The 25,338-nt window shown below is 47.5% G+C and overlaps 2 protein-coding genes and 1 non-coding gene across 3 annotated transcripts; 2 read left to right on the plus strand and 1 right to left on the minus strand.

Annotated features, from left to right (window-relative positions):
• Nucleotides 1-5,146: 5,146 nt before the first annotated feature.
• LOC124690906 (cytochrome P450 714C3-like) lies at nucleotides 5,147-6,884 on the plus strand. Its single transcript, XM_047224230.1, has 2 exons — nucleotides 5,147-5,668; nucleotides 5,781-6,884. The coding sequence occupies exons 1-2, from the start codon at nucleotides 5,147-5,149 to the stop codon at nucleotides 6,882-6,884; spliced, it is 1,626 nt and encodes a 541-aa protein (XP_047080186.1).
• Nucleotides 6,885-8,712: 1,828 nt separating this feature from the next.
• TRNAC-GCA lies at nucleotides 8,713-8,784 on the minus strand. Its single transcript has one exon. It is a non-coding gene; the product is annotated as a tRNA-Cys (tRNA).
• A 14,711-nt stretch (nucleotides 8,785-23,495) lies between these two features.
• LOC124690907 (disease resistance protein PIK5-NP-like) lies at nucleotides 23,496-24,609 on the plus strand. The gene is made up of 2 exons (XM_047224231.1): nucleotides 23,496-24,248; nucleotides 24,604-24,609. Exons 1-2 carry the CDS (start codon nucleotides 23,496-23,498, stop codon nucleotides 24,607-24,609), a joined length of 759 nt encoding a protein of 252 aa, XP_047080187.1.
• Nucleotides 24,610-25,338: the final 729 nt, after the last annotated feature.

Raw genomic sequence — 25,338 nt, forward strand, 5'->3', positions numbered from 1 at the left:
CCAAATTGGTGTCAACTCCCTCCGATTCATTTTACTTGTCGACAATATGAATGTATCTAGAATGTTAAGATACATCTATATATTAGCGACAATTAATATAAATCGAAAGGAGTATTGTATTTTTGACTGAAAAAGGTAGATCCACAAGTTAAAACGACATACCAACTAATTATTAACTGGAGCGTGCTATCAGAGGACCGCAGTCGCTGAATAAAAGAGGGAATTTACTCGAGAACGAATTAGCTAAAACGGGCTACACGTGAGTTTGTTCTCGACACAGCTCAAAGTTCATTTTGCATCCTCACAACATTTCCCCACTGACTGTACGGTCGACAGGCGTTGCCCTGCAGCTATCCACTCTCGGCGTGCATGGACGGCGTTGGCCGCCGTCGAGGTGCGGCGCCGTCGAGGCCGGCCGCTAATTAGCCGGCCGGACGATGCGACCAGGAAAAAATCGGCCCGGTCAAGGTCGCGGTGGCACGTACGAACAGGGAGCCCGCCACGTGCTTACTACCGTTAGGATTCTGTTCCCTTGTCCGAAATCGGACCAGACGCAACACTAGTACGATCCTGGGTCGGTTTCGGCGACCAGGCACGGAGGCACGCACGACGTAGGTACGTACGTGGCGCAGTTGACCGTCTACCTCTTCTACTGGAGTACATCTAGTAGATGTTGCTGTCCAGCAGAGCTACCTGACTGGCCCATCCACTGGCTGTCTAGCTTGCTTCCATTTCCTCTTCTTTCACATAAGCGGAGCTACTAGCTGGAAGCAACTCCTACGTGATCTCCATATCATCCCAAGACGAACACACACGTATATACGCACCGCCAGATTGTAGAATTGTATCCAGTTCAACCAAAACACGATGTCACAGATCCAATGAAAGAGACTAATCAATTTTATTCAACACCCCTAATGCTTAGGCTGGTGGGCCTTTTTTCTCTAGCGAACCGACCATCCAATACTTTTAGGGGATCACTAATCTTCTGGATTAGCAGGACTGGAGAAGCGGTTTTGTTTCTACATTGCATTCTCGAGACTTTATGGCTCTGATACCATCTGAAATTGTATTGTATGTTTTAGTCTCTTTAACCAAAAGACTCATGAGACTAAGCAATTATATTTAACATGGGTCCTAGTAATATGTCTAGCTTACTTATATATTTTGAGGATCAAACTTGCTTTCATAAGCAAGCTTCTGCACTAACACAGATTTTTGGCTCTCGGGTGCTACCCCCCACCCCCATACACCCCAAATATTGTAGTAATCGAATGCACTGGTTTGGTTTTTTGTGTCTGGGTTGGCACTGGTCTCGTTTTTTCCCTTTGTGTTCTGGCATGGATTAAAATCTGCAAAACCGTCTGTTTGGATGATAAGCAAAGTTGAGGGTTTCTTTTGCACCTAAAAAACTTTACGACGAAAAATGAACTTTTGAGAAAGTTCAAGAACCAAAAATGTACTTTCTTCATTTAAAAAAGCAAAAAAAAAAATTTGTACCTTCCTGACATCTAGGGATGATGAAGTTAAGAAAAGAAATGATTCCCTTAGTTTTCAGGGCAAAAAACAAAATTATGATGAATATAAAGTGAATAGTACCTGGTCATGGCGCGTTTCGAGTTTTTCTTTACCTAGGATACAATGAATCTAATTCCGTAGAAAAATGTATACAAGTACAATACCTGATCATCTTTGATTTTTAAAAATGATTTTTTAAACCTTTTCTTAATTTATTTTTATTTGTCCAAGTATGGGGGTGTGTAGCACCCGAGTACTCCTGCATTTCTCGCTTGTGCACACACTATATGTAAGTCTGGTGCATAGGGGAATCCATGTCCCTTTTTTTATTTCTCTTTTGGTCGCACTAAAAGTTCCTCCTATTTCAAACAAACGCATACCCATTATCTGCGAGCATTCATTTTTATGTGCTTCATTGTATTAACTTTTTTTTTTGCGAATGCCTTTAGAGCCGATCCATTAATACTGAAATATTTTAAGTTTTATCAATCGAAGATTTTGGCATTTGTGGGCACTATGGAAATCATTTCCACGAGTTCAATTGTAACAAAAGATAGAATAGAATTAACAAAGATTAAAAATAAAAATAGAAACATCATACTCCACCCTGAAAAAAATGTTACATATTTTTCTAAAATTTGGGTGTATCTAGACACGGTTTAGTGAATAGATCAAGATTTTTTCTAGTTCTAGAAAAAATATTGGTGGACACCGGTATTACCTGTTACTAGAAATACCGCCTGAGATTTTTCAAACAAATTTAAAATTTAGCGATAATTTATCAAATAAATTCACTATTTCCTTATAGTGGTGGGTACCGAGAAAACCTCTTATTGGTGAGATTTTGGAAATATGGGCCGAGGAAAAAAACCCTGGTATAGATATCCAAATCTAGATAAATGTGCGACACCCTTTAATGGAGGGAGTAATAATAATCTGAAAATTTTGAGAAAAACATTTAGGAAGAAAATTCAAAATATTTGACAAAAAAACATGATGTGGCTAATTTTATTAACAAATGAAACCATCAATCAGACTCTCCACATGTATACTAGATCTATGGATATAGATTCACATATCATTTTTTATGAGAAGAGAATGGTCTTCTTTCACAGGTTCTCCTGTATTATCTGGTTTTTCTACTTGATCTTGAGAATGCATAATATATTTGCATTTCATCATTTTTATGTGATTATTTGTCAACTTTTTAATGATAGATATATGTGATTGGCCAACAATAATTTTGACAATACATTTTGAAACAATAGAAGTGAATTTTTGTGAAAGGAATGAGGTTGAGGAGGCCCCAGCAATAATATGATTTATTCTTGAAAGAATAACAACTAAAAGTGAACTGAGAGCGCTTCGAACTAAAATATAAAAAAGCAAGAGAGCACTATGGTATGGTATATATCATATGGTTCTTTTAGCGTGCCCAATTAATAATTATCCATATTGTACTTGTACACACATGAGTTACAATCCCTGCACGCATAATGCATCGATGTGACGCGTTGGCCGCTTTTGGCGTAAACGTGAGCAAATCTAAGATCACCCAAGACCGAACAGCCCCAAAATAGCAACTCGTAACGGTGGCAGCACTAGCGTTCTTAACCTGATTTGTGGCCAGCCGCACGTCGACGACGATGCGTACATATGTACACACGCGCTGGCCAGCTCGACGTTCCTCGATTAATATGGCGGACTCCATATTAGGCATATTTGGTTCGAAGAAGGTGTGTACAGTTTCGATTCTTGCTACCAGTTTATTATACTGACACATAGTTTTTAAAAAATGATTTTGAAGTATCTTTTGTAGTGCAGGTGTTATCTTCGGTGGTGTTATAGTGTTGTTGTTGCTGGTGTTTTATCACCATGACGGGTCCTTTTTTTGTTTCTCTTCTTATTTTATTTTTTCTAGGTTGTGTGTATCTTTGATGTCTTTAAACATCTTATTGGCGCACATGTTGGGTGTAATTGATTTTTTATAATATAAATATATTTTCTTACCAAATAATATTTTTATTAAAAAAAATCATAAATTTGCTTAACAAAATACACCGACGCTACTAGAGTAATTTTTCCAATAGGCGTCCCCCGGGGGAGCTAGGTATCATTACCGAATGATAAGAAAACATGTCTAGACACAGATCATGTGAGAAAAATACAGATAGGTGCAAGACGATTTAGGCGCGCCGAAATAGGAAGTTGCCACATGTGTGCATGATGTCATAGTAGTTACCATCCGGCCCTCCGTTGCAAGATCCAAGGGCTGACAGTTTGTCGCGTCGGGGCACTAGAATTCTCACTTGCCGGCGCGTCATAAATCTCGAGCGGATTCATCATAGCGAACATAACAAAACGAACCCAGAACAAACTAGATGGTTTCACACCAACAACTTTCGCGCAACACCTCAACCGCCTAGACAGCGCATCGTCGTCTTCATCTCCACCCGCGCCATCCATTGTCCCAAGTGAAGATGATATGGCCATCTCATGCATCTGAAGCGTCGTGCTCTGTAGTCGTTCCGTTTCTTCCATCAGGTTCCACTTAGCCTTCTTAAATGAGATATTTTCCCAATATCACAAAAAGCACACATGTGACAGATCAGCTCGATAGGAGATGATATGAGTTTTCCTTCAAAACAAGTACGGTTACGAGTTTCCCCGATGATGCAACATAAAGTAGCAATCCTGACTATATGCATATTGTTAGGGTTGCAAGCGGCATCCCGCATTAGCCCTGGAAAGCATTATTTAGTTTAAAGTAGACAAATATTCTAAAAAAAGTTACAATTAACTTGACCAGTTTTGACTATGAAGATGGGCGGATCGGTTGGCGCTTTGCAACCTTAATATTTGTCCCTAAGAGAACAATTTTGGACGAGAAATATTTTATGAAGCATGTTTGTCTAGTATTAAAAGTTCCAAGCATATAGCTAATGATACTCCACATGTAAATGGGACATTCAAATAAAGAGATGAGTGGTAGTTTCATCGGCATGACAAAACCGGCAAGTGTAATTCCCCACCCATGCATATTCTTTTTTATTTTGGTCTAAGAGAATCTAAAGCTAAAGAGAATAAAATTTAATCAAGGACGATGGTGAAGTGCGGCAAAGAATCTGGAAATAACGTTGACACGGCCAGAATCTTGGAAGTCGTTGCACAAACGTATTACTATATTATTCTAATTAAGGCAGCAGAAAAACTTCGCCATCGGACATATTCTCCGGTCTGAAAATACGTTCGCCGCTAACACCGCACGCAGCTCCATTGGTAGCCTCGACGATCATTTCGGCGTCCGTGAGTTTGACCGTGGGGAAAAAAAGCATGCAAGCGAAAGGAAGACGAGGACGAGCTAGCTAGAAGAAAGCTAGCACCTGATGCTTCCACTCGGGGAACGATCAATCGAGCCGCGTATGTACGTGCTAGCCTCCGACCATGGCGACCCGGTCAAACATCACACCAACTCCCATGGCTCTCCTCCGGCCTCTATAAAAACGCGAGCTCATCGAGCTCATCACCGAACAACATTTTTTGCTTCAATAAGTTCAATTGATACAAATCAAGCTAGCCTTTTGTTTTCTCGAGCGATCGAGCACTAGCTAAGCTAGCACTAGCAGCAATGGAGCTCGCGGCAGCAGCTCTGGGGACGCTGGTTGCGCTCGCCCTCGCCACCTTTTACTTCCTCTACGCTGCCTGGCTATCGCCGGCGGCGACGCGGAGGCGCCTCGAAAAGGCCGGCTTCGACGGCCCAGCCCCGTCCTTCCCGCTCGGCAACCTCCGCGAGATCGCGTCCACGCTCGCCGCGAACAGCAGCAGCACAACGTCATCGGCGCCGGCGGTGTCGGGAGTGGTAAGCAGCGACATCCACAGCGCCGTGTTCCCGTACTTCTCGCGGTGGCGGGCCGCCTTCGGCAAGGTGTTCGTGTACTGGCTGGGCACGGAGCCGTTCGTGTACGTGGCGGACCCGGAGTTCCTCAAGCGCGCCACGGGGGGCGCCATGGGCAGGCTGTGGGGCAAGCCCGACGTGTTCCGCCGCGACCGGATGCCCATGTTCGGCCGCGGCCTCGTCATGGCCGAGGGCGACGAGTGGGCCCGCCACCGCCACATCATCGCGCCAGCCTTCTCTGCCACCAACCTCAACGTACGTCGTATACTACAGTACACACTCCACTCCTAATAATGCTTTAAAATACGTGCACGTCCATCGATCAATGGCATGCGCTGACACATAAACGTGTATGTATATATTGCAGGACATGATAAGCCTCATGGAGGAGACGACGGCGAAGATGCTGCGGGATTGGGATCACGCGGTGGCGGCGGCGGGGCGGAGCGCGGCGGTGGCGGTGGACGTGGAGAGGGGCGTGGTGAGGAACGCGGCGGAGATCATCGCCAGGGCCAGCTTCGGCATCGAGGAGGGAGGTGCGCGGGTATTCGAGAAGCTGCAGGCAATGCAATCCATGCTGTTCCGCTCCAACCGCCTCGTCGGCGTGCCGCTAGCGAAGCTCCTCCAGGTCCGCAAGACCTACGAGGCGTGGAAGCTCGGCCGGGAGATCGACGCGCTGCTGCTCGACATCATCGACGCGCGCCGTCACGCCGGCCACGGGGCGGAGAAGAGGAAGGACCTGCTGTCGCTGCTGCTGGCCGCCGGGAAGAAGGATGGAGGGAAGAGGGTGATGACGTCGAGGGAGCTGGTTGACGAGTGCAAGACCTTCTTCTTCGGCGGGCACGAGACCACGGCGCTCGCCGTGTCGTGGACGCTGCTCATGCTCGCGGCGCACCCGGAGTGGCAGCAAGCGCTCCGTGACGAGCTCCGTGAGGTCACCGGCGACGGTCCCCTCGACGCCGCCGCGCTCTCGAAGCTAACCAAGATGGGGTGGGTCCTCAACGAGGTGCTCCGCCTCTACCCGCCGTCCCCCAACGTGCAGCGGCAGGCCCTGCACGACGTCACCCTGACCGACGCCTCCTCCTCCGACGAGGGCGCTCCCACGACGGTGATCCCGAAGGGAACCAACATGTGGATCGACGTGGTGGCGATGCACCACGACGAGGAGCTGTGGGGCTCCGACGCGAACGAGTTCCGGCCGGAGCGCTTCGCGGCGGGGGCGCAGGGCGGGTGCGGGCACCGGCTGGGGTACCTGCCGTTCGGGTTCGGGGGCCGGATCTGCGTGGGCAGGAACCTGACGGGGATGGAGTACCGGGTGGTGCTGGCCATGGTGCTGCGGCGGTTCGAGCTGGCAGTGGCGCCGGAGTACCGGCACGCTCCCAGGATCATGCTCTCGCTCCGGCCCTCCGACGGCATCCAGCTCCTCCTCACGCCGCTGGCTGCGTCCACCAACGCATCGATCAAACACTAGTAGGTGTAAGTCGATCGCAGGCTGGCTAGCACACACAGTCACACGTATTAGTCACTGATTATAAGCCTTATTAATTAATTAATTGATTATTAGTAATTTCAAATGAAATACTCCTACATGCTGAAATAATATGTACTCTCTCAGCTCGAAAGTACGTGATTCACCTTTACTTAGACACGATTATATATGGATGCATTTCAGAGTGTAGATCCCTTCATATCTAAATAAAATTGAGTCACTTATTTCTAAAGTGAGATTGTAGTACCTAAATCATTACATCGAGTAGAACGTATGTGTCATTTCGCATGGAAGTAAAAAATTGCATTGTACTCCATACTACTTTCTTTGAGAGCAACCATGTATAATGTATTCCATCATGGGGACAAAGCAAATATCCCACAAAATTTGCATATGAATCCTATAGTAAAATACAAAATAAACTTTTGGATTTTTCTCCACCTCTATCGAAACATTCTCGTCACGTCTCCTTGAGAGTCGACCAAGGACCTCTGGATCCGATCCCTCTTCCCGGATGCGTCCCCGCTGGTTGATGTAGAGCTCGATCTACAAGCTGACATCCTCTGTAGAATTGTAGTGCTAGGATTAGGTTTAGGATTGGCCCTTGTGACAGTTAGAGTGATGCCGCCGGGGAGTTCAGCACCACAATTTTCTGGCGACTTCTAGTGGTGGGCGACGGTGTGGTTGTTGGTTGCGGTGTTCTAGTGGACAGCCAAAGGCGGATGGCGGTGGTACCTCTGCTTCTCCTTAGTAAAGCTTAGGTGCAGCTTAGATCTATTGGATTTCGTTAACCTGCCTTATATGCATGACCACTCATGGAGAGATGGTGGCCTGGAGGTGATGGGACCAGGCCCAAACTTCGATCTGAGTTGCATGACTTCCTAGGTGATCTTCGGTAGGGGTCTTCCGGCATGCCCATTGCAAGGCAGCGATAAACATGTCGATGTGGCACATAGACCAACGGACGTCCACATGCTACCCCATACCTAGCTCCGCCTTATCCCATTGATGAATTTGCGAAAAATTGAGAAATCCACCACCTTCGGATCAACATCCTTACTCTAGAGCGTCCATCTCCCATTGGCTGGCAGCGCCGTCTTGGGTAATGACAAACGCCAGCAACACACCGAGAAATTAATCTTGCAAGATCTGAAGAACAGCGAGAGACCAGGCCACCTGCTCCATGATGTCGTCGATTAGAGCACTGCCGAGATGGGGGAGAAGTAGGGGCACCTTATTCCGCCATGGCGCCTTCCGCGACACCGATGCGATAGCCTAGAAAAATGTACTCGCCAAGGTCGATGCGCCGAGGTCCCCACCCACCCTGCCGGTGCTAGCAGGGACATGTGGCCTCACCTACGAACGGAGGGGGCAAAGTTGCCCTAGTGGGTTATGTGCGGAAAAGAGACGGGAAAAAACGTCGCTGCATTGTACTATTGGATTGGATTGGATTAGGAATGCAAGGGATCGATCCACACCATGATTACACTTGAGTGGCAGTACGGCGCAGTGCGTGTGTGGTGTTTGCATTGCATGCATGGTGATTAAGCGGTCGTTGACCGAATTGACTGCGGTTCCACCGACCGACCGGGCAACGTGGCAAGGATGAACGGACAACTACGCGGCACGGTCGTCGTCGTCGATCGTATGCGCGCATGTAAGCTTGGAGATAAATTCTTCAGTCATCGTCTCAAATTTCTTCAAGTCATCACAAACTTCGATCGCCAGGTCAAGATAAAATTTGAGTGCAACGCAGAGAAAAAGAAGCAGTAAAACATGACAAGTTCAAAAAGAAAAGCTAATTCAATGTAGGGCCCAACCGGGTTCGAACCGGTGACCTCTTGATCTGCAGTCAAATGCTCTACCACTGAGCTATGGACCCCACGACGACAAGTAAAAAAATTCGCCCTGAATTATCCACAATGTTATACAAAACGAAAACGAAACTGAATGACTACGTAGGAGTCGTGTATTTGACAGGAACAAGCTGGCAGTCCTGCACGACACGTCTGGACGAACACCTTTCGAGCACCTGCGCAGTTGGTTCCTCTGCCCTGCATTCTCTCCCATTCTCTTCTTCTTCTTCTTCCTCGATTGTCAGTCTTATCTAACTAATCGGGGCGGTGGCGATACTTAGTCATGTCAGGTTCGAGTTTGACGACGCAAGCCGCTATGTCGGCTGGGTTGTCGGGTGATTAGTGGACCAGCTGAGCCTGACCTGAGCGACGTCTTCGATCCGTTCCAGGTAAACGAACTGAAAAGCAATGAACGGAATAGAATTTAGACTCTGCCTTGGTACCGGTACCAGCAGTAGTTTTCTCCAAGACGTGTTGGCTTTTCACCTTTACCCAAACAAAAGAGGTTTCCCGTTCTTTCTAACTCGCGCTCCAAGGAGTTCTTGGTCTACCATTGATCTCCTAGCTGGAGCTTGGCGAGGAGTCTTTGTAGCTAGTTTCTTTCTCTCTCTCTCTCCTTTCTGGTTGAAGAGAATGCTGATAAAGAAGTGCAACTTTCTTGATGAGGCTGGAGGACAGGACCCAAGCTCGCCTTTCTCTGCAGCGCCGGGCGGAACCAGCAAAATTTATCATCCAGTTACAACTATCTCCAGCAGCAGCTGTGACCTAAACGGATTAAAACTGTTTATTTCGGTCCTGACGGACATGGAATACTGTGAACTTGTCCACGAGTCCTCATCTGCAAACCAAATCTGAGCTGGAATTGCGGCAATTCAGGCACATCCACGCTTGTCCTCCACTTTTCCTCCTAGAGTGAGATTAAGGCTCGCTTCTATATTTGGATAGGGCTACAAGGCTTGACATAATAATATTATTTTTCTTGTGAGCAAATTTAACAGACTTGTTTTAAATCCAGATAATAATCATTGGCACGCTCTTGAAATTGTTATGCGCAATTTTTTTGTTGAGAGTACGTCAAAGACGTACCATATTTAGTAGCAGGTAGAGTTTTGAGTACAAAAAAAACTACCACTCGACCCACGTTGGACGCCTCCGAAGAACAAACCCTCCAAAAATAACTCTCATAGTCGGCGCACCATCTAAAGAAGATAGATGGTGGAACTTGGGTAGTCCCTGGTCTTGGACTCGTCGGTTGATAGCGCCCCCTTGAAGCATAACCCTAGGCAGCGGCGAGCACCGGAGGAGCGCAACGTAGGACCTCTAAGCCATGTCTCCAAACACAATACTCCCAACAAAGGAACGATGTTGAGGATGCCTCCATCCCACTGATCCGACTCTGAATCTAGGCTTTCACCGTGAGAAAACACCAATACCAAGAGAGAGCGAGGAAGATGCCGATGCCCCTCGGCGACGCCTCAAACGAGGAAAAACGATACCCACGGGTGTCGTCGCCGCTGACCCGACCAAAGCTGAGCGAGATTTTCATCCGTGTCATCGCACATCCCGCACCTCCGAGGTCTGGACAACAATATCCAAGAAATCACACACCATCGTTACCGTAGCTCCTTCCCGTCGCAGTCGCATAACTATGGCATGTAGCACCCCACAAGGCCGAGAGCCTGGTCTATCTTCCACCTCGCACACCTAGCAAGAACTGGCGCCTCCCCTCCTTCGGCACAAGGAAGAACCTCCCGCCAAGGCCAAGGTCGTCGCCAACTCCAGGGAGACATCTAATAGCATCAGCAGCCCCAACCTCTGACCAAATCGGGCACGCTAGGCCCAGATTGGACCCACAAAACCCTAGATCGGGTCTGTACCATCTCCTCCATCCCCACGCCGGTCACCGCTGGGGGTAGACCATCGCGCACTGCAACACCAGGCGACCGGCCGCTGCTCACCAGGAATGGAAGAAGATTTCGCAGCATTAGATACTGCCAATTTTTAATAAGATTGGCTTCGTGAACATTTGATGCACTTACCTGTGGTTTAAAAATCAATATCCGCTATCCCGATGAATTGTGTTAATCAAACTATATTCATCACGGTAATCTACAGATAATATGAAGTCATCAATACATGTGAAGAGAAGATTAAAGTTTGCTAAAAAAAAGAGAAACTCCGAAGTTATTGCTTTGAATTATATCCAAACTTCTAGAAACTTGGCACATCCCTTCGCATCGCCTCCATGTCAGGTTCCAGGATTGAGCCGCCCGAGGGAGCATCTATGCATAGTGCACGAGTTATCTTTCTTTTTTACATGCATGAACTGAAATATCAACGGTTGCACATAAGCTAAAATGTTTTGCAGTAGTGGAGAATGAATACGAACATTTGATTATTCGACTTTGGTTGCTACCTGTTAGGTTTGTCTCCTGGCTCTTCGTTACATCTCCCAAACGTTCAATTTTCGCCTCCTTCTCCCGTGTCTATGAAAGGGAGGTTGTACCTCTCCAGAGAGACATATTAAAAACACCATAGCCTACTACCTCCTGCTTCCAGATATTTGCGTTGTTGATTAGGTCTTCTCCAATATGAATTGCAGCCTGCACCTTAGGTCGGGACAGTAGGTCTCCACAACCCGCCTCTTGCGATCATGTACGGGAGATGGGCGATAAGGGAGCGCGACTACGCGACTAAAGGCTTCCCTCTTCATCACGGACACCGACAAATTCTTTTCCACTGATGATTTCTTTGATGACATGAGAGACAACACTGCATGTGCGAACGGTTCATCCTCTACACCGTACGTGTTTGTGTTTCTTCTTTTTCAAGTCATGATGTCGTTTCTTTTTCTAGGGACGTGCTTAGAATTGTTATTTGCGTACTAGTTGTTAGATCGCATGACTAGTTCATTCCATATGTTTTTAGTTATAAGTCATATTCATCAATTGATGCAGAGGCAGGAACTATCTCCATTTAAAAAAAACATATAGTTATATCTAATATTTTTTATTGATTAAATTATGCAGAAAATTGATCATATATCCAACAACCTTGTCATGCTTAAATTTCTCCTCCTCCTCCTCCACGCATCGCCTTCATGTCAGGTTCCAGGATTGAGCCGCCCGAGGGAGCATCTATGCATAGTGCACGAATTATCTTTCTTTTTTACATGCATGAACTGAAATATCAACGGTTGCACATAAGCTAAAATGTTTTGCAGTAGTGGAGAATGAATACGAACATTTGATTATTCGACTTTGGTTGCTACCTGTTAGGTTTGTCTCCTGGCTCTTCGTTACATCTCCCAAACGTTCAATTTTCGCCTCCTTCTCCCGTGTCCATGAAAGGGAGGTTGTACCTCTCCAGAGAGACATATTAAAAACACCATAGCCTACTACTTCCTGCTTCCAGATATTTGCGTTGTTGATTAGGTCTTCCCCAATATGAATTGCAGCCTGCACCTTAGGTCGGGATAGTAGGTCTCCACAACCCGCCTCTTGCGATCATGTACGGGAGATGGGCGATAAGGGAGCGCGACTACGCGACTAAAGGCTTCCTCTTCATCACGGACACCGACAAATTCTTTTCCACCGATGATTTCTTTGATGACATGAGAGACAACACTGCATGTGCGAACGGTTCATCCTCTACACCGTACGTGTTTGTGTTTCTTCTTTTTCAAGTCATGATGTCGTTTCTTTTTCTAGGGACGTGCTTAGAATTGTTATTTGCGTACTAGTTGTTAGATCGCATGACTAGTTCATTCCATATGTTGTTAGTTATAAGTCATATTCATCAATTGATGCAGCAGGAACTATCTCCATTTCAAAAAAAACATATAGTTATATCTAATATTTTTTATTGATTAAATTATGCAGAAAATTTATCATATATCCAACAACCTTGTCATGCTTAAATTTCTCCATCCTAAAGATTAAAATTAACTTTTATATCCAACGTCAAAATGTTTCACTACGATCAGGTCAACGATCAACGATGTAAATTAAGATAATATTGAGATCCTTGCATAGCCTTGCAGCTCGTATGATGGGTCATGTCGTTTCACACACACACACGCACGCTCACACAGGGAGAGAGAGTAGAGGGTACGTTTTGAGAGTAGGAGGCCGGGTGCCTTTGATTTCGAGAAACATGTAGAGAATGTAGGGGTACGCTTTAAAAGTTATTTTACAAAAAAGGACTATCAGTTTCAAAGACCTTATCAGGCTTAAATTTCTTGATCCTAAAATTTTACATTATCCCCGATGACCAAGATCAAATTGGTTCATTTGCAAGTCTATAAATACTTAACTTGGTCAGGAGAGGCCAAGTGTACTTTTGAATTACTATTTGGTCAACTTATAAAGCTCAATGTTAAAATAATAATTAGGGTTTTGCTAGTTGGGAACTAAAGTTGTGGGCAGTCAAGTCCTACACTGTTCGATTGCATCATGGTTCTGTTATCACCAGAATTTGACCGGATCAGAGGTGGGCCGTGATTAAGATGGGCTTGAAGAATATACATTAAGGAATACATGAATCGGCCTTGTATACAAAGTTTGGGCTAGTTGGCCCGTGTATCTGTAAATATAGTAGGATACGTGTCGGTTAGATAGAGTTTGGCTCGTGCACGGTTGGGATTATTCCCACGTTAGAAAGTCTACGGACTATAAATATGTATCTAGGGTTTCTGAAATAAACAACAATCACGTTCACCACAAACCAATCTAGGCGCATCGCCAACTCCCTTGTCTCGAGGGTTTTCTTCCGGGTAAGCATCATGCTGCCTAGATCGCATCTTGCGATCTAGGCGATACAAGTTTATTCGTTGTTCATGCGTTGCTCGTGCTGAAGCCTTGTTGATGGCGAGCAACGTAGTTATCATAGATGTGTTAGGGTTAGCATTGTTTCATCGTATCATATGCTTTCGTCCGTGCAACCCCTAGACGTCTAGCCGCCCTTACACCTATCTTAGGTGTAAGGGCGGCACCTCGCTTGATCATTATTTAGTAGATCCGATCCGTTATGATTGCTCCTTGTTCTTCAAGGATTAGTTTAATATCTCGCATAGTTAGGCCTTACAAACGGGTTGAAGGATCCAGTGGCACGTAGGGTGTAGTTTGCTAGCCCTAGACAAGATGTTCCGGGGATCAACTTCATGTTGGTTTTTAGTCCTTGTCTAGGGTCGGTTTATGATCACCGTGCGTCGCCGTCAGGCTCAAGCACGCGTAGGATGTTCCGATTATGTGGTGAAAAACCTAAATCGTAGTAGGTCGTTTTAGCTTTGTATTGATCAAGCAGGACCACCATGTGATCGTACACCTCGTACGAATCATGGGTGGATCGGCTCCTTGAGCCGATTCACAGGACAATCTGAGAGCCGATCGTGGCTCGTATTTAATGTTTACGTGTATGCCATGCAGGAAACTAAGCGAGGCAAATCCATCACCTTCCTGACCAGGTATAGGTCAAGTGGCACGCCCTTGCATCAGCATCGGACGTGCGTGCCGAGTCTTTGCGGGCCGTCGCTCGAGGGACCAGGGCCAGCCGCAGTCCTAGGAGCCTCCTGGCTCTACTGTGTTGCCCGTCGCTGCTCGCCGGTGGGTTTCTGACCGCAACACATTCTGGCACGCCCGGTGGGACCTTCTTCGACATCAACTGCATCGCCATCTACATCTGAGATGGCGGGAGGTACTCCGGTCACGTACGAGGATCTGACCGAGGAGCTCAAGAAGAAGTATGACGAGGTCAAAGCGATCCTCGAGGCCGACCTCATCGGCTCTTTCCGAGAGAACCCGCTCACACGGCATCGAGGTGGAAAGGGTTCTCACCGAAGGCGCGCTCGATGGAGTGGACCTGTCCGCCCCGTCGGAAGAACGCACCAGGTCTCTGCGTCGGGAGATTAACTTCATGGTAGCTCATTCGCTGCACCGCCATTCTGAGAGCCCGGTGAACACTTTGGAGCGTGTCGCTCTTCGGGTGATCCAGGAAATCATGAGGCATCAGTACTCTCCGTCAGGACCAGCTCTAGGGACTCACCAAGGAGAGATGCCACTCCAGTCCCGGCCACTGCTGCCATTTGCGTTGGCAGCACCAGAAGTGCCGAGTTCACCGGCATACGTCGTCTACAAGATCGGTGGTGACCCTAGTGATTACCAGTTCTTGCATGAGGCGCCTAAGGAGATCCCTCACGGATACACGTGCACATACGTGCCAGACTGCAGTAACTGGGCACTCACGAACCAGACTGCAACAGCAGGGACTTCTGGAACAGCAAGAGGAACTTCGGGAACAGATCTTGAGAAGCAGACGTGGCTAGCTAAGTATGCCACTCCGACGAACCTCCAGAGCTCAACTCCTGCAGTTGGCTCAGAGCTTGAGAAACAAGCGTGGCTGGCTAAGTATGCCACTCCGGCGAATCTTCGGAGTTCGACTCCTGCAGCCAGCACCGCGGATCAGATCAGTACAATCTTGAGAGACCAGTTCGGCATGGTGCCGAAAAGGAGGGCAATCGGCTATTCCAAGCCGTACCCCAACGAGTACGATTTGATCCCACTACCACCCAAATATCGGCTCCCCGAATTCTCCAAGTTTAGTGGGTCGGATGGCTCCAGCTCAATCGAGCATGTGAGCCGATATTTGGCGCAGCTGGGCACGATCTCAGCATCAGATGAACTACGTGTGAGGTTCTTTGCACAGTCCCTCACAGGATCGGCTTTCGGGTGGTACACATCGCTGCCACCAGACTCAATCCGGACTTGGAAGCAGTTGGAAGAGCGAGTTCCACATGCGGTATCACTCGGAGGCTTCCGAGGCTGGCATTGCCGATCTAGCACAAGTACGACGAAGCACGGAGAAACAGTGTCAGAATACATCCAACGCTTCAGGACCGTTAGGAACCGATGCTATTCGGCTCGTGTGACTGAAAAAGAAGCAGTCGAGTTGGCGGTGGTGGGTCTCGCATCACCGATCAAGGATGTGACCTCCCAAGCAGACTACTCTTCACTGGCGCACATGGTACAGAAGCTGTCATTATATGAACAGCGCCGCCCAGAGGTATACCAGGATAAATTCAAGCGTGCGGTGGTCCTGGCTGAGGCAGATGAAGATGAAGGCTCTGCGGGAGATCAAGAGGTAGCAGTGGCTGAATGGACTCGGGGGGCAAGCCCCGTGTCCTGCAAGTGGGTTAAGCCACAAGGTCCTCCAAGAGGGTTTGACTTCGACGTGACCAAGGCTGAGCAAATTTTCGACCTCCTACTTAAGGAGAAGCAGCTGAAGGTACCCGAAGGCCACAAGATCCCCACGGCTCCGGAGCTGAACGGAAAGCCATACTGCAAGTGGCATAACACGTTCACCCATGCCACCAACAACCGCGAGTGTGGCGTCGGCAGATCCAAATGGCGATAGAACAAGGGCGTCTAATTTTTAGCCGGTACGCCATGAAAGTTGACACACACCCCTTCCCCGCCGTTAACATGGTGGAGTGCACTTACCCCGGGAGGTGCCAGCCCAGGCTTCTCGTTCAACATCAACATGGTAGGACCTCGGGCACCACTCGGTAAGGACAGAGACGAGGGCAGCTGCTCTCATGACAACGACAAAGAGGAAGCCGTTCCACGCGACCGGCTCCGGCACGATGGCAAGCGCTACATCACGGAGGGAGAAGTGAAGAATGTGAGATATCGCCGACCTCTCTCTCGATCACCTCCTCGAACAAATACGTGAGTCAATACGACCAACGCCGACGATACGACAACGATGATGAAAGAGATCGTCTGGCTAGCAGGGACGACAGGAGACATCGTCGGCATGATCGCGACGAGGAGAGATATGAGCGCCACGCCAAGGAGAAGTCAAGAGAGAAAGACGACGTGGATAGGCACTGGGACTGTCCCTTCTTCAGACACTGCTGGGATTCAGGAATGAGCCGATTGCCTACAATCGGCAACTGCCCAGAATGTAGACAAAAGAAGAAGGATGCAGCTAACGTGTCCGTGTTCAAACGTCTAGGGCCTCTCCCGCCTCGGAACAAGCACGCCGAGTCCTCTCGGGTGGAAGATCTCGAGGAATTAGAAGACGATGATGAAGAAGAAGAAGATAAGTACCACCGGCCAAGGTGGTGCCCTGATGGACTCAGCCGTTCCCAAAAGCGTAGGGTTCAGCGACTACGTGGTTTGGAGGAAGCCGAAAGGTTATACCTGCACACGTTAAGGAAGGCGCGGCCGGATCTGGCCGCGAAAATTCAGCGAACTCTGGACGAAGAAGGACGGCCACAAAAGAAAGAGTGGCGCCCCAGACAAAGAAAGCCGATGATGAGTCATCGGCTGGCACAAACATGGTGTTCATCCTTCCGACGGAGTTTAGTGCTCCGAGATTAGACGAAGCACTCGTGGCACAACTTGACTGCGGCCCACGGCCGGTTATCTTTGAGAAGCCACGAGAAAGAAGCTACGTACACCGAAGGCCCCGTACTTGCGAGGTTATATCAATGGGCAGCCTCGTCAACAAGATGCTGGTGGACACCGGAGCGGCAGTCAACATTATGCCATACTCCATGCTACGTCGGTTGGGACGCTCTAGCTCGAACCTGATCAAGACCAACGTTACACTGAGCGATTTCAACGGCCAAGCATCTGACGCACAAGGTGTTCTGAATGTGGATCTGACCGTAGGAAGGAAAACCATCCCTACGACGTTCTTTATTGTCGATAGCAAGAGCACCTATGCTGTCCTGCTAGGGAGAGATTGGATCCACGCCAACTGTTGCATTCCATCCACGATGCACCAATGCTTAATACAGTGGGATGGAGATGAAGTAGAGGTCGTCCATGCGGATGACTCAGCCGAGATTTCAACGGCTGGCATGAACGTTTGGGAGACGACAGGCCAGGAGCCACTCTCAGGCATCAATTTGGACGACTGCGAGCGCATCGACGTGACGAAGGACGGGGTTAGGCTGGTCTTATCCACCGGCCTGACCGTATAGCAAGAGCAAAATCTATGGACAAACGTGGCGAGGCCAATCCTTGTGATCGGCCCCAAAGATCTATGGACGAACATTGCAAAACCTTCATTGAGCGATTCAATCAACATGGAGGCCGATTCCAGCAATCGGCCAAAATTATCCTCACCATACGTTCTGCCTGTGTTCAACGTCGATTTAACGGGCAACGGGTTTACGTCGGCTGATGAGCTGGAAGAAGTTGACATTGGTCCTAACGGAGCCGACGTTCATATACAGTGCCTTGGCTAACTATAGAGCCGATATCCGCAGTTACCTGACAGATTCGGCTCGGGGGGCACCTAATCAGATGAACATGTGCGATACATGTGCAGTAAAATATTGGGGGCCGATAGAAAAATCGGCCAGTAAAAAAAATTCTCATGATGTACAGCCGATGCACAGACATCGACTTTAGAACTAAGAAACAAAGCCGATGCACAGACATCGACTCTAGTACAAATTACACAGGATCTACCAGCTGCGTGTTCAAGACGCGGTTTTTGACCAAGTCGGTCTTCAGTTCAGCTTCGAGGCCTTCTGCTTCCTCGAGGGAGTGAACAATGAGAGCTTCCTCAGCTTCAATGAGCTGATTTTGTTGCCCGAACCTTCTCTTCGAGGACCTCCAACCCCTTGCGCAAGGTCGCCAGTTCAGCAGTGCTGTCAGAGGTGTCAGTTTTGGCGTACAAGGAAGCCTTTTGCTCATTAAGCCGTTGGTGTTTCGTCTGCAATATCGGCTTTCAACGGAAGAAAAGGTAATTGGCTCTGGTGTATCTACTGTCGGCTTGGCCAAGTTGGCCACCTTCTCAGCTACACTCGTAGGAATTGCTAGGACCGGAGTGGCTAACCTTTTCTTGGAGGCCGATGGTGGCAAGTCTGGCTGGCTTTGCGTGGTGGTTTTCTCGGATTTGCTCGAGTTCGGGTCCATTTGTCTGAACTGTGTGTCCTCACCGCTGTTCTCGCCTTGACTGAGGCTCGGGGGGCAGCTGACCTGGTAGATACTCTATTTTTAGAAGCCGATTGGGGTGTCATCGGCTGACCTCGCAATCATAACCTTCTTCAAAGGTGGTGAGTTCTTGCGTAAGAGGATCACCTGGAGCTGGTGGGAGGAATTTAAAGGGGGATCCATCATCATTGACAGTGCTCTGGGCCATCCGGTTGCCGCAAAGAAACGAGAGCAGGGTTATAAAGCATCACTGGAGACTATCGCGAGGAGATTTGCGAGCAAGTGGCACCTGTTCTGCAGAAGTAACAGCTTCAGCGTCAAGTCGTTTCAGCAACGGTCCTAGGGCTCTCTTGAAGGCATGGGTTTTTCACAATATCCACCAGATCTCAAAGTCATCGGTCGAAGAGATGAAGGATAGATTGTGAGGGACCGATGCGTTGCCATCGGCTCATTGAGCATTGACCAAGTTGACAATCGCTCCTTAGTCGAAGAGATGAAGGATATATTGTGAGGGACCAATGCGTTGCCATCGGCTCATTGAGCATTGGCTAAGTTGACAATCGGCAAAGTCAGTATGAGGGGAAATCGGCTAAATTAGCATAAAGGAAATCGGCAAAATCAAATTGAAGGAAATTCTTCATTGATAATGGGATTCCTTACATAAAGAGTTGATTGCTCTCAAAAGGAAGTACCAGGGGATACATTGCCCCATCTACTACTACTGATCCTATGCTAAGGGTCCTATCTATGGGCCGTCGCTGCCCTCGTCGTCGCCGTCGTCGCCGCCGTGTCGGCGCTACTCCCGGCGGACTCGTCGTCGCTGCTGCCGCGGCCGCCGGCAGGGCCCTCGTTGTCCTCGTCTTCCTCGTCGGCGTCGTCGTCGCCGTCGAAGTCGCCGAGGTTCCCCGGCCGAGGGCGAAGCGCTTGGCCGGCGGTTCATCAGAGGAGGTGTCGTCCTCCTCCTCCTCCTCCTCCTCCTCCTCCTCCTCGAAGGAGGTGAAGTCGTCCCAGGAGAAGCGATCGTCATCGCTCTCCTCCTCCGTTTTCCCGTCGGCGAGGAAGCGGAGGTCGCTTTCCCCGTCGGTCGAGGACTTGTCGTCCTCAGACCAGACGGAGAAGTCGTGACTGGACTCGTCCCCGTCTTCTATGGCGCGGTGAATGTGGGCCTCGTGGGTCTCCTCCGGGTCCCACTCCGGCGTCGGCTCGCGGGAGGGGGAGGACTGGGTGGAAAGACCCGACGAGGTAGAGGAGGAAGAAGACATGGTGGCAGAGGAGGGTTTTTGGAGTGCTAATGCGAAGGGGATGAAGAAGTGGACTGCAGGATGCGGTTAAAATAAAGGGATATAGTGGAGATTCAATGCCACAACAGTTTCCGAGGAGGTGGTGCCCAAAGAAAAAAAAAATTTGCCAGGTCACGCAGAGAAGTTGAGGAGGCAAGGCATCATGATGATGGATACTGCGACGGTTCTGCTCTGCCACGACATGACCCGACGAAGAAAAAACAGAGTGATTTTGGAATTGTCATTTCCAAAACCAGGGGGGCATGTGTTATCACCAGAATTTGACCGGATCAGAGGTGGGCCGCGATTAAGATGGGCTTGAAGAATATACATTAAGGAATACATGAATCGGCCTTGTATACAAAGTTTGGGCTAGTTGGCCCGTGTATCTGTAAATATAGTAGGATACGTGTCGGTTAGATAGAGTTTGGCTCGTGCACGGTTGGGATTATTCCCACGTTAGAAACTCTACGGACTATAAATATGTATCTAGGGTTTCTGAAATAAGCAACAATCACGTTCACCACAAACCAATCTAGGCGCATCACCAACTCCCTTGTCTCGAGGGTTTCTTCCGGGTAAGCATCATGCTGCCTAGATCGCATCTTGCGATCTAGGCAGTAAAAGTTTATTCGCTGTTCATGCGTTGCTCGTGCTGAAGCCTTGTTGATGGCGAGCAACGTAGTTATCATAGATGTGTTAGGGTTAGCATTGTTTCATCGTATCATATGCTTTCGTCCGTGCAACCCCTAGACGTCTAGCCGCCCTTACACCTATCTTAGGTGTAAGGGCGGCACCTCGCTTGATCATTATTTAGTAGATCCGATCTGTTATGATTGCTCCTTGTTCTTCAAGGATTAGTTTAATATCTCGCATAGTTAGGCCTTACAAACGGGTTGAAGGATCCAGTGGCACGTAGGGTGTAGTTTGCTAGCCCTAGACAAGATGTTCCGGGATCAACTTCATGTTGGTTTTTAGGCCTTGTCTAGGGTCGGTTTATGATCACCGTGCGTGGCCGCCAGGCTCAATCACGCGTAGGATGTTCCGATTATGTGGTGAAAACCCTAAATCGTAGTAGGTCGTTTTACCTTTGTATTGATCAAGCAGGACCACCATGTGATCGTACACCTCGTACGAATCATGGGTGGATCGGCTCCTTGAGCCGATTCATAGGACAACCTGAGAGCCGATCGAGGCTCGTATTTAATGTTTACGTGTATGCCATGCAGGAAACTAAGCGAGGCAAATCCATCACCTTCCTGACCAGGTATAGGTCAGGTGGCACGCCCTTGCATCAGCATCGGACGTGCGTGCTGAGTCTTTGCGGGCCGTCGCTCGAGGGACCAGGGCCAGCCGCAGTCCTGGGAGCCTCCCGGCTCTACTGTGTTGCCCATCGCTGCTCGCCGGTGGGTTTCTGACCGCAACAGGTTCATGCATATATGTGTTGCAAGTTGGATCGTAACTGAGCCTTTTCAGTTACAAGTGAGGTTGTAACTGGGATTTATTCAGTTGCATGTGAGATGGAACTAAAAAATGCTTCAAACAGCTAGATTCGTTTCATGATTCAGGCAAGTCATGAGTTGCAACATGGATTGCAATTGAGATTTGAAGTTAGTTATGTGTTGACTAAGAACTAGTCACACCCTAATAATTATCCTTGCACTTCATATGATGCAATAATAGGCATGATGACGGCGATCGCGCAGAGTGCATGAACCACACTAGATTATATTAATTTGCATTTTTATGCTTTAATTCACCGCCCGCAAACTTTTGTATAAATTTCAATGAACTTTGGTGTCTTCGTTAAATATATGAAATTTTCAAAAATTTCAAGTTTTGGGGGCGGATGTTTGGGACGCATCGATGTGGAACGGGCTTCTCCATTCCTAAGGAATTGCTGTCGGCGCTAATTTGGGGTCGCCGGTGATGCTCTTATCCCCGTCTCAAGAGGAAAGACCCGGATAGAGAGGGAGAGAGAGGATAGAGAAATAGAGAAAAGAGGGTGCTCTTTAAAAAATATTTTACGAAAAGAAAAGAACATTTATTTATAGTTTCGAAGACCTTGTGATGCTTAAATTTATGGATCCTAAATATAATCAAATTAGCTTTTGTTGTCCATGATCAAAATGCGTCGTTTGCGAGCCTAAAAGTACTTGGTCACCGGAGGAAAATTCTGCTTCTTAATCACTACCGGGTCAACACCCAACGATCTAAATTAAGATGGTATATTGAGATATGTGCCTAGCCATCCAGCTCGCGTGATGGTCATGCCTTTAAACTACTCATAGTGGGAGTAACTAATCTTAGAGCTTCATGCATTGCCAACTAGGCAAATTAATAACATGACATGATATTAATGAAGAAAAGAGATGGTTGAAATAAGTCTACAAGCTAATTAATACACTCATGCATGATACTACATGTAAGTTACTACTACCTCCATCCCAAGGCTTAAGGCCTGTATTTTTTCCAGAAAGTCAAACTATGTTAAGTTTGACTAAGTTTTTATAAACAATCATTAACATGTTAAATACAAAATTAATATTATTAGATATATAATGAAATACATTTTCATGTGCTATCTACAAAATATCATATTTATTGAAAGTTTATTTTAAAAGTTTGGTCAAACTTTACTTGCTTTGACTTTTCCAAAAAATATAAGCCTTAAGCATTGGGATGGAGGTAGTGCATTATGAAGGTAGTAATATAGAGTAGTGTCATAGACACTACTATATGTTACTCCCCATTAGTACAACATTTTAGCTAAAATATTGTCCACGGAGAGAGAGAGAACGAGGGTACGCTTTGAAAGTTATTTGACAAAAAGGAAAGGAGTATGGCAGTTTCTACCTTGTCAGAGCATGTATAATAAGTTCTAGTCAGCTGGCTATAAGGGTTAAAATAATATATTCATGCTTAGTTGGAGGAGAGAGAGGAGGAGAGAGAAGAGAGTGGGCTCGTCACGAAGAGCCAATGCTCAAGACGCGTCTCCTGAAGCACTTTGTGAGAGTGAAATGTGGACCATTCATTGATAAAGTAGTATATGATTATAACTCACTATTATACATGTTGGCTCTATGTTAGCTACAAATGACATGGCACATGGCTTATAGCCAGCAGCTGGCTATACTAAACTTGCTCTCATGCTTAAATTTCTTGATCCTGAAGAATTAAATAAGCTTTGATATCCAAGGTCAAATTGCTTAATTTGCGAGCCTGAAAATACTTAACTTTATCACGAGAGGCCAATTCTACTTCTTAGTTTCTACTAGGTCAACTCCCAACAATATAAATTAAGATAATTAATATTGAGATTTGGGCATAATCTTCCAGCTCAAATGATGCACCGACAAGCAGACTCAATCCTTTGCTGTTCCTGTAATGATTGTCCACCCCTAGAGAGAAAGAGCGCGCGCTGGGAACCAGCGGCAGGAGCAAGCCGAGAGGAAGAGCCCGGCCGCAAGTACGGCCTGCCTGGCCTAGCTGCGAGCCTGCGACGACATGGAGAAATCTCCCGTGACCGCAGCCACGGGGGCCTTGGGGCCCGTCATAGCTAAGCTGGCTGCTCTTCTGGGCAGGGAATACAAGCTTCGATGGCGGACTCGGAGGGACATCAAGTTCATCAAATCCAAGCTCAAGTCCGTGCACTCTCTCCTTTGGACGATATGTGAGAGGGAGCTTCTTGATGCGGCATCCAAGGAGTTGAAGATGGAGGCTTTGGATCTTGCCGACGACATGGAGGACGCTATTGACGACTTCATCGTCAGTATGGAGCGCAGCCGCAGCAGCAAGCCCTTTGTACAGACGAAGGGCAAGGCAAGTCCTTTACAAGATTTCAAGAAAAGAGTGACTGCTGTGTCGGAGAGGTGCAGCGGCATGTGGAAGAAGATCTCCTCTAGCCCCAGCAGGCCGACACCTCGAGCTCGCCCCTTTGTCCGCAAGGAGGCATCAGAGCTTGTGCCCATGGACAGACAGATGGATGTGCTCATCCGAGTCCTGGTAGGAACAGAGGATAGCATATTGGTGGAGCCAAAGCTCAAAATGGCATCCATTCTTGGAACGGCTGGTATGGGCAAAACGACCCTAGCCGACTTAATATATCAGGCGATTGGAAATAGGTTCCAGGCCCGGGCTTTTGTGTCAGTCACACCAGGTGGTAACATCACGGAGGTTCTCGCAAGAATTCTCGAAGAAGTAGCAGATGAAAATACGGCGCCGTTTCCTGATACCGAAGCAGCTTTTTCGATAAAGGATGTTTTATTACTTTGGCAAGCAATTACATCCAGCCTCTGCATAACCAGGATGCACACAGCTGTTTCAAATGTCCAGAACGAGCAATAAAAGTAAAAAGGCGAAATACATATCGAGACGATAAACTATATAACGCCTAAGACGAGTGTGGAGCTTCAATCCTTAGACTATGCTGCCACCCATGTCGGGAAAAAGTATCCCTCGCCGTAGCCTCCAACCGTGTACAGATCTCCGTAAATAGGTCTCGGTTCTCCGCCCGCTGAAGAGGTAACCACGAACGGAGAATACCTGTACATCTGTAGATGACCTGCAACAAAGAACAGTTTTTATCGTTAAAAATCTTGTCATTTCTACATAGCCATAGCGCCCGGATAACCGCAAGCGCCCCACCCTAAGAAGCAACTTAAACCTTGAATCAACACCATGAAGCCAATTGCCAAAGACATTTGCCACACTAGTCGGGGGATACGAGGTAGACGCTACTTGGATGATTGACCATATAGATTTCGCAAACGCACCTGGAAGAATAGGTGTTTGATGGTTTCGTCATGATGACGAAAACACACCGTGAATTTCCATGCCAATTCCGCTTAACAAGATTATCTTTAGTAAGAATAACTCCTCGACGAAGGTACCATCCAAAAATCTTGATTTTTAATGGTATCTTCATCTTCCAAATTTTCTTATTATTATCAACTGGTAAATCAGAATGGAGGATTGCATTGTATAAAGATTTAACCGAGAAAGAGCCATCTACATGAAGATTCCATCTAAATTCATCCGGTTCGAGGGATAATTGAATATCACCCAACCGTTGAACTAGAGTATTCCATGCTGTTAGCCTTTGTCCAAGTAAAACCCGTCCGAACGTCACATTCGGAGGTGAGGTAGCCATGATGGTAGCAATGGTATCACCTTTGCGACGAACAATACTATACAAAGCAGGATATTGTTCACTCGGGGAAGCATTGTCCAACCAAACATCTTCCCGGAAACGTATCGTGCTCCATTCTTAATAGAAAAAGTACCATGACGAAAGAAAATGTTTTTCGTTGCCATGAGACCAGCCCGAAGTGAGAGTCCCCGGGTTTCC

Source organism: Lolium rigidum, chromosome 2 (assembly GCF_022539505.1).
Source record: "Lolium rigidum isolate FL_2022 chromosome 2, APGP_CSIRO_Lrig_0.1, whole genome shotgun sequence".
NCBI classification, from domain to species: Eukaryota; Viridiplantae; Streptophyta; class Magnoliopsida; order Poales; family Poaceae; genus Lolium; species Lolium rigidum.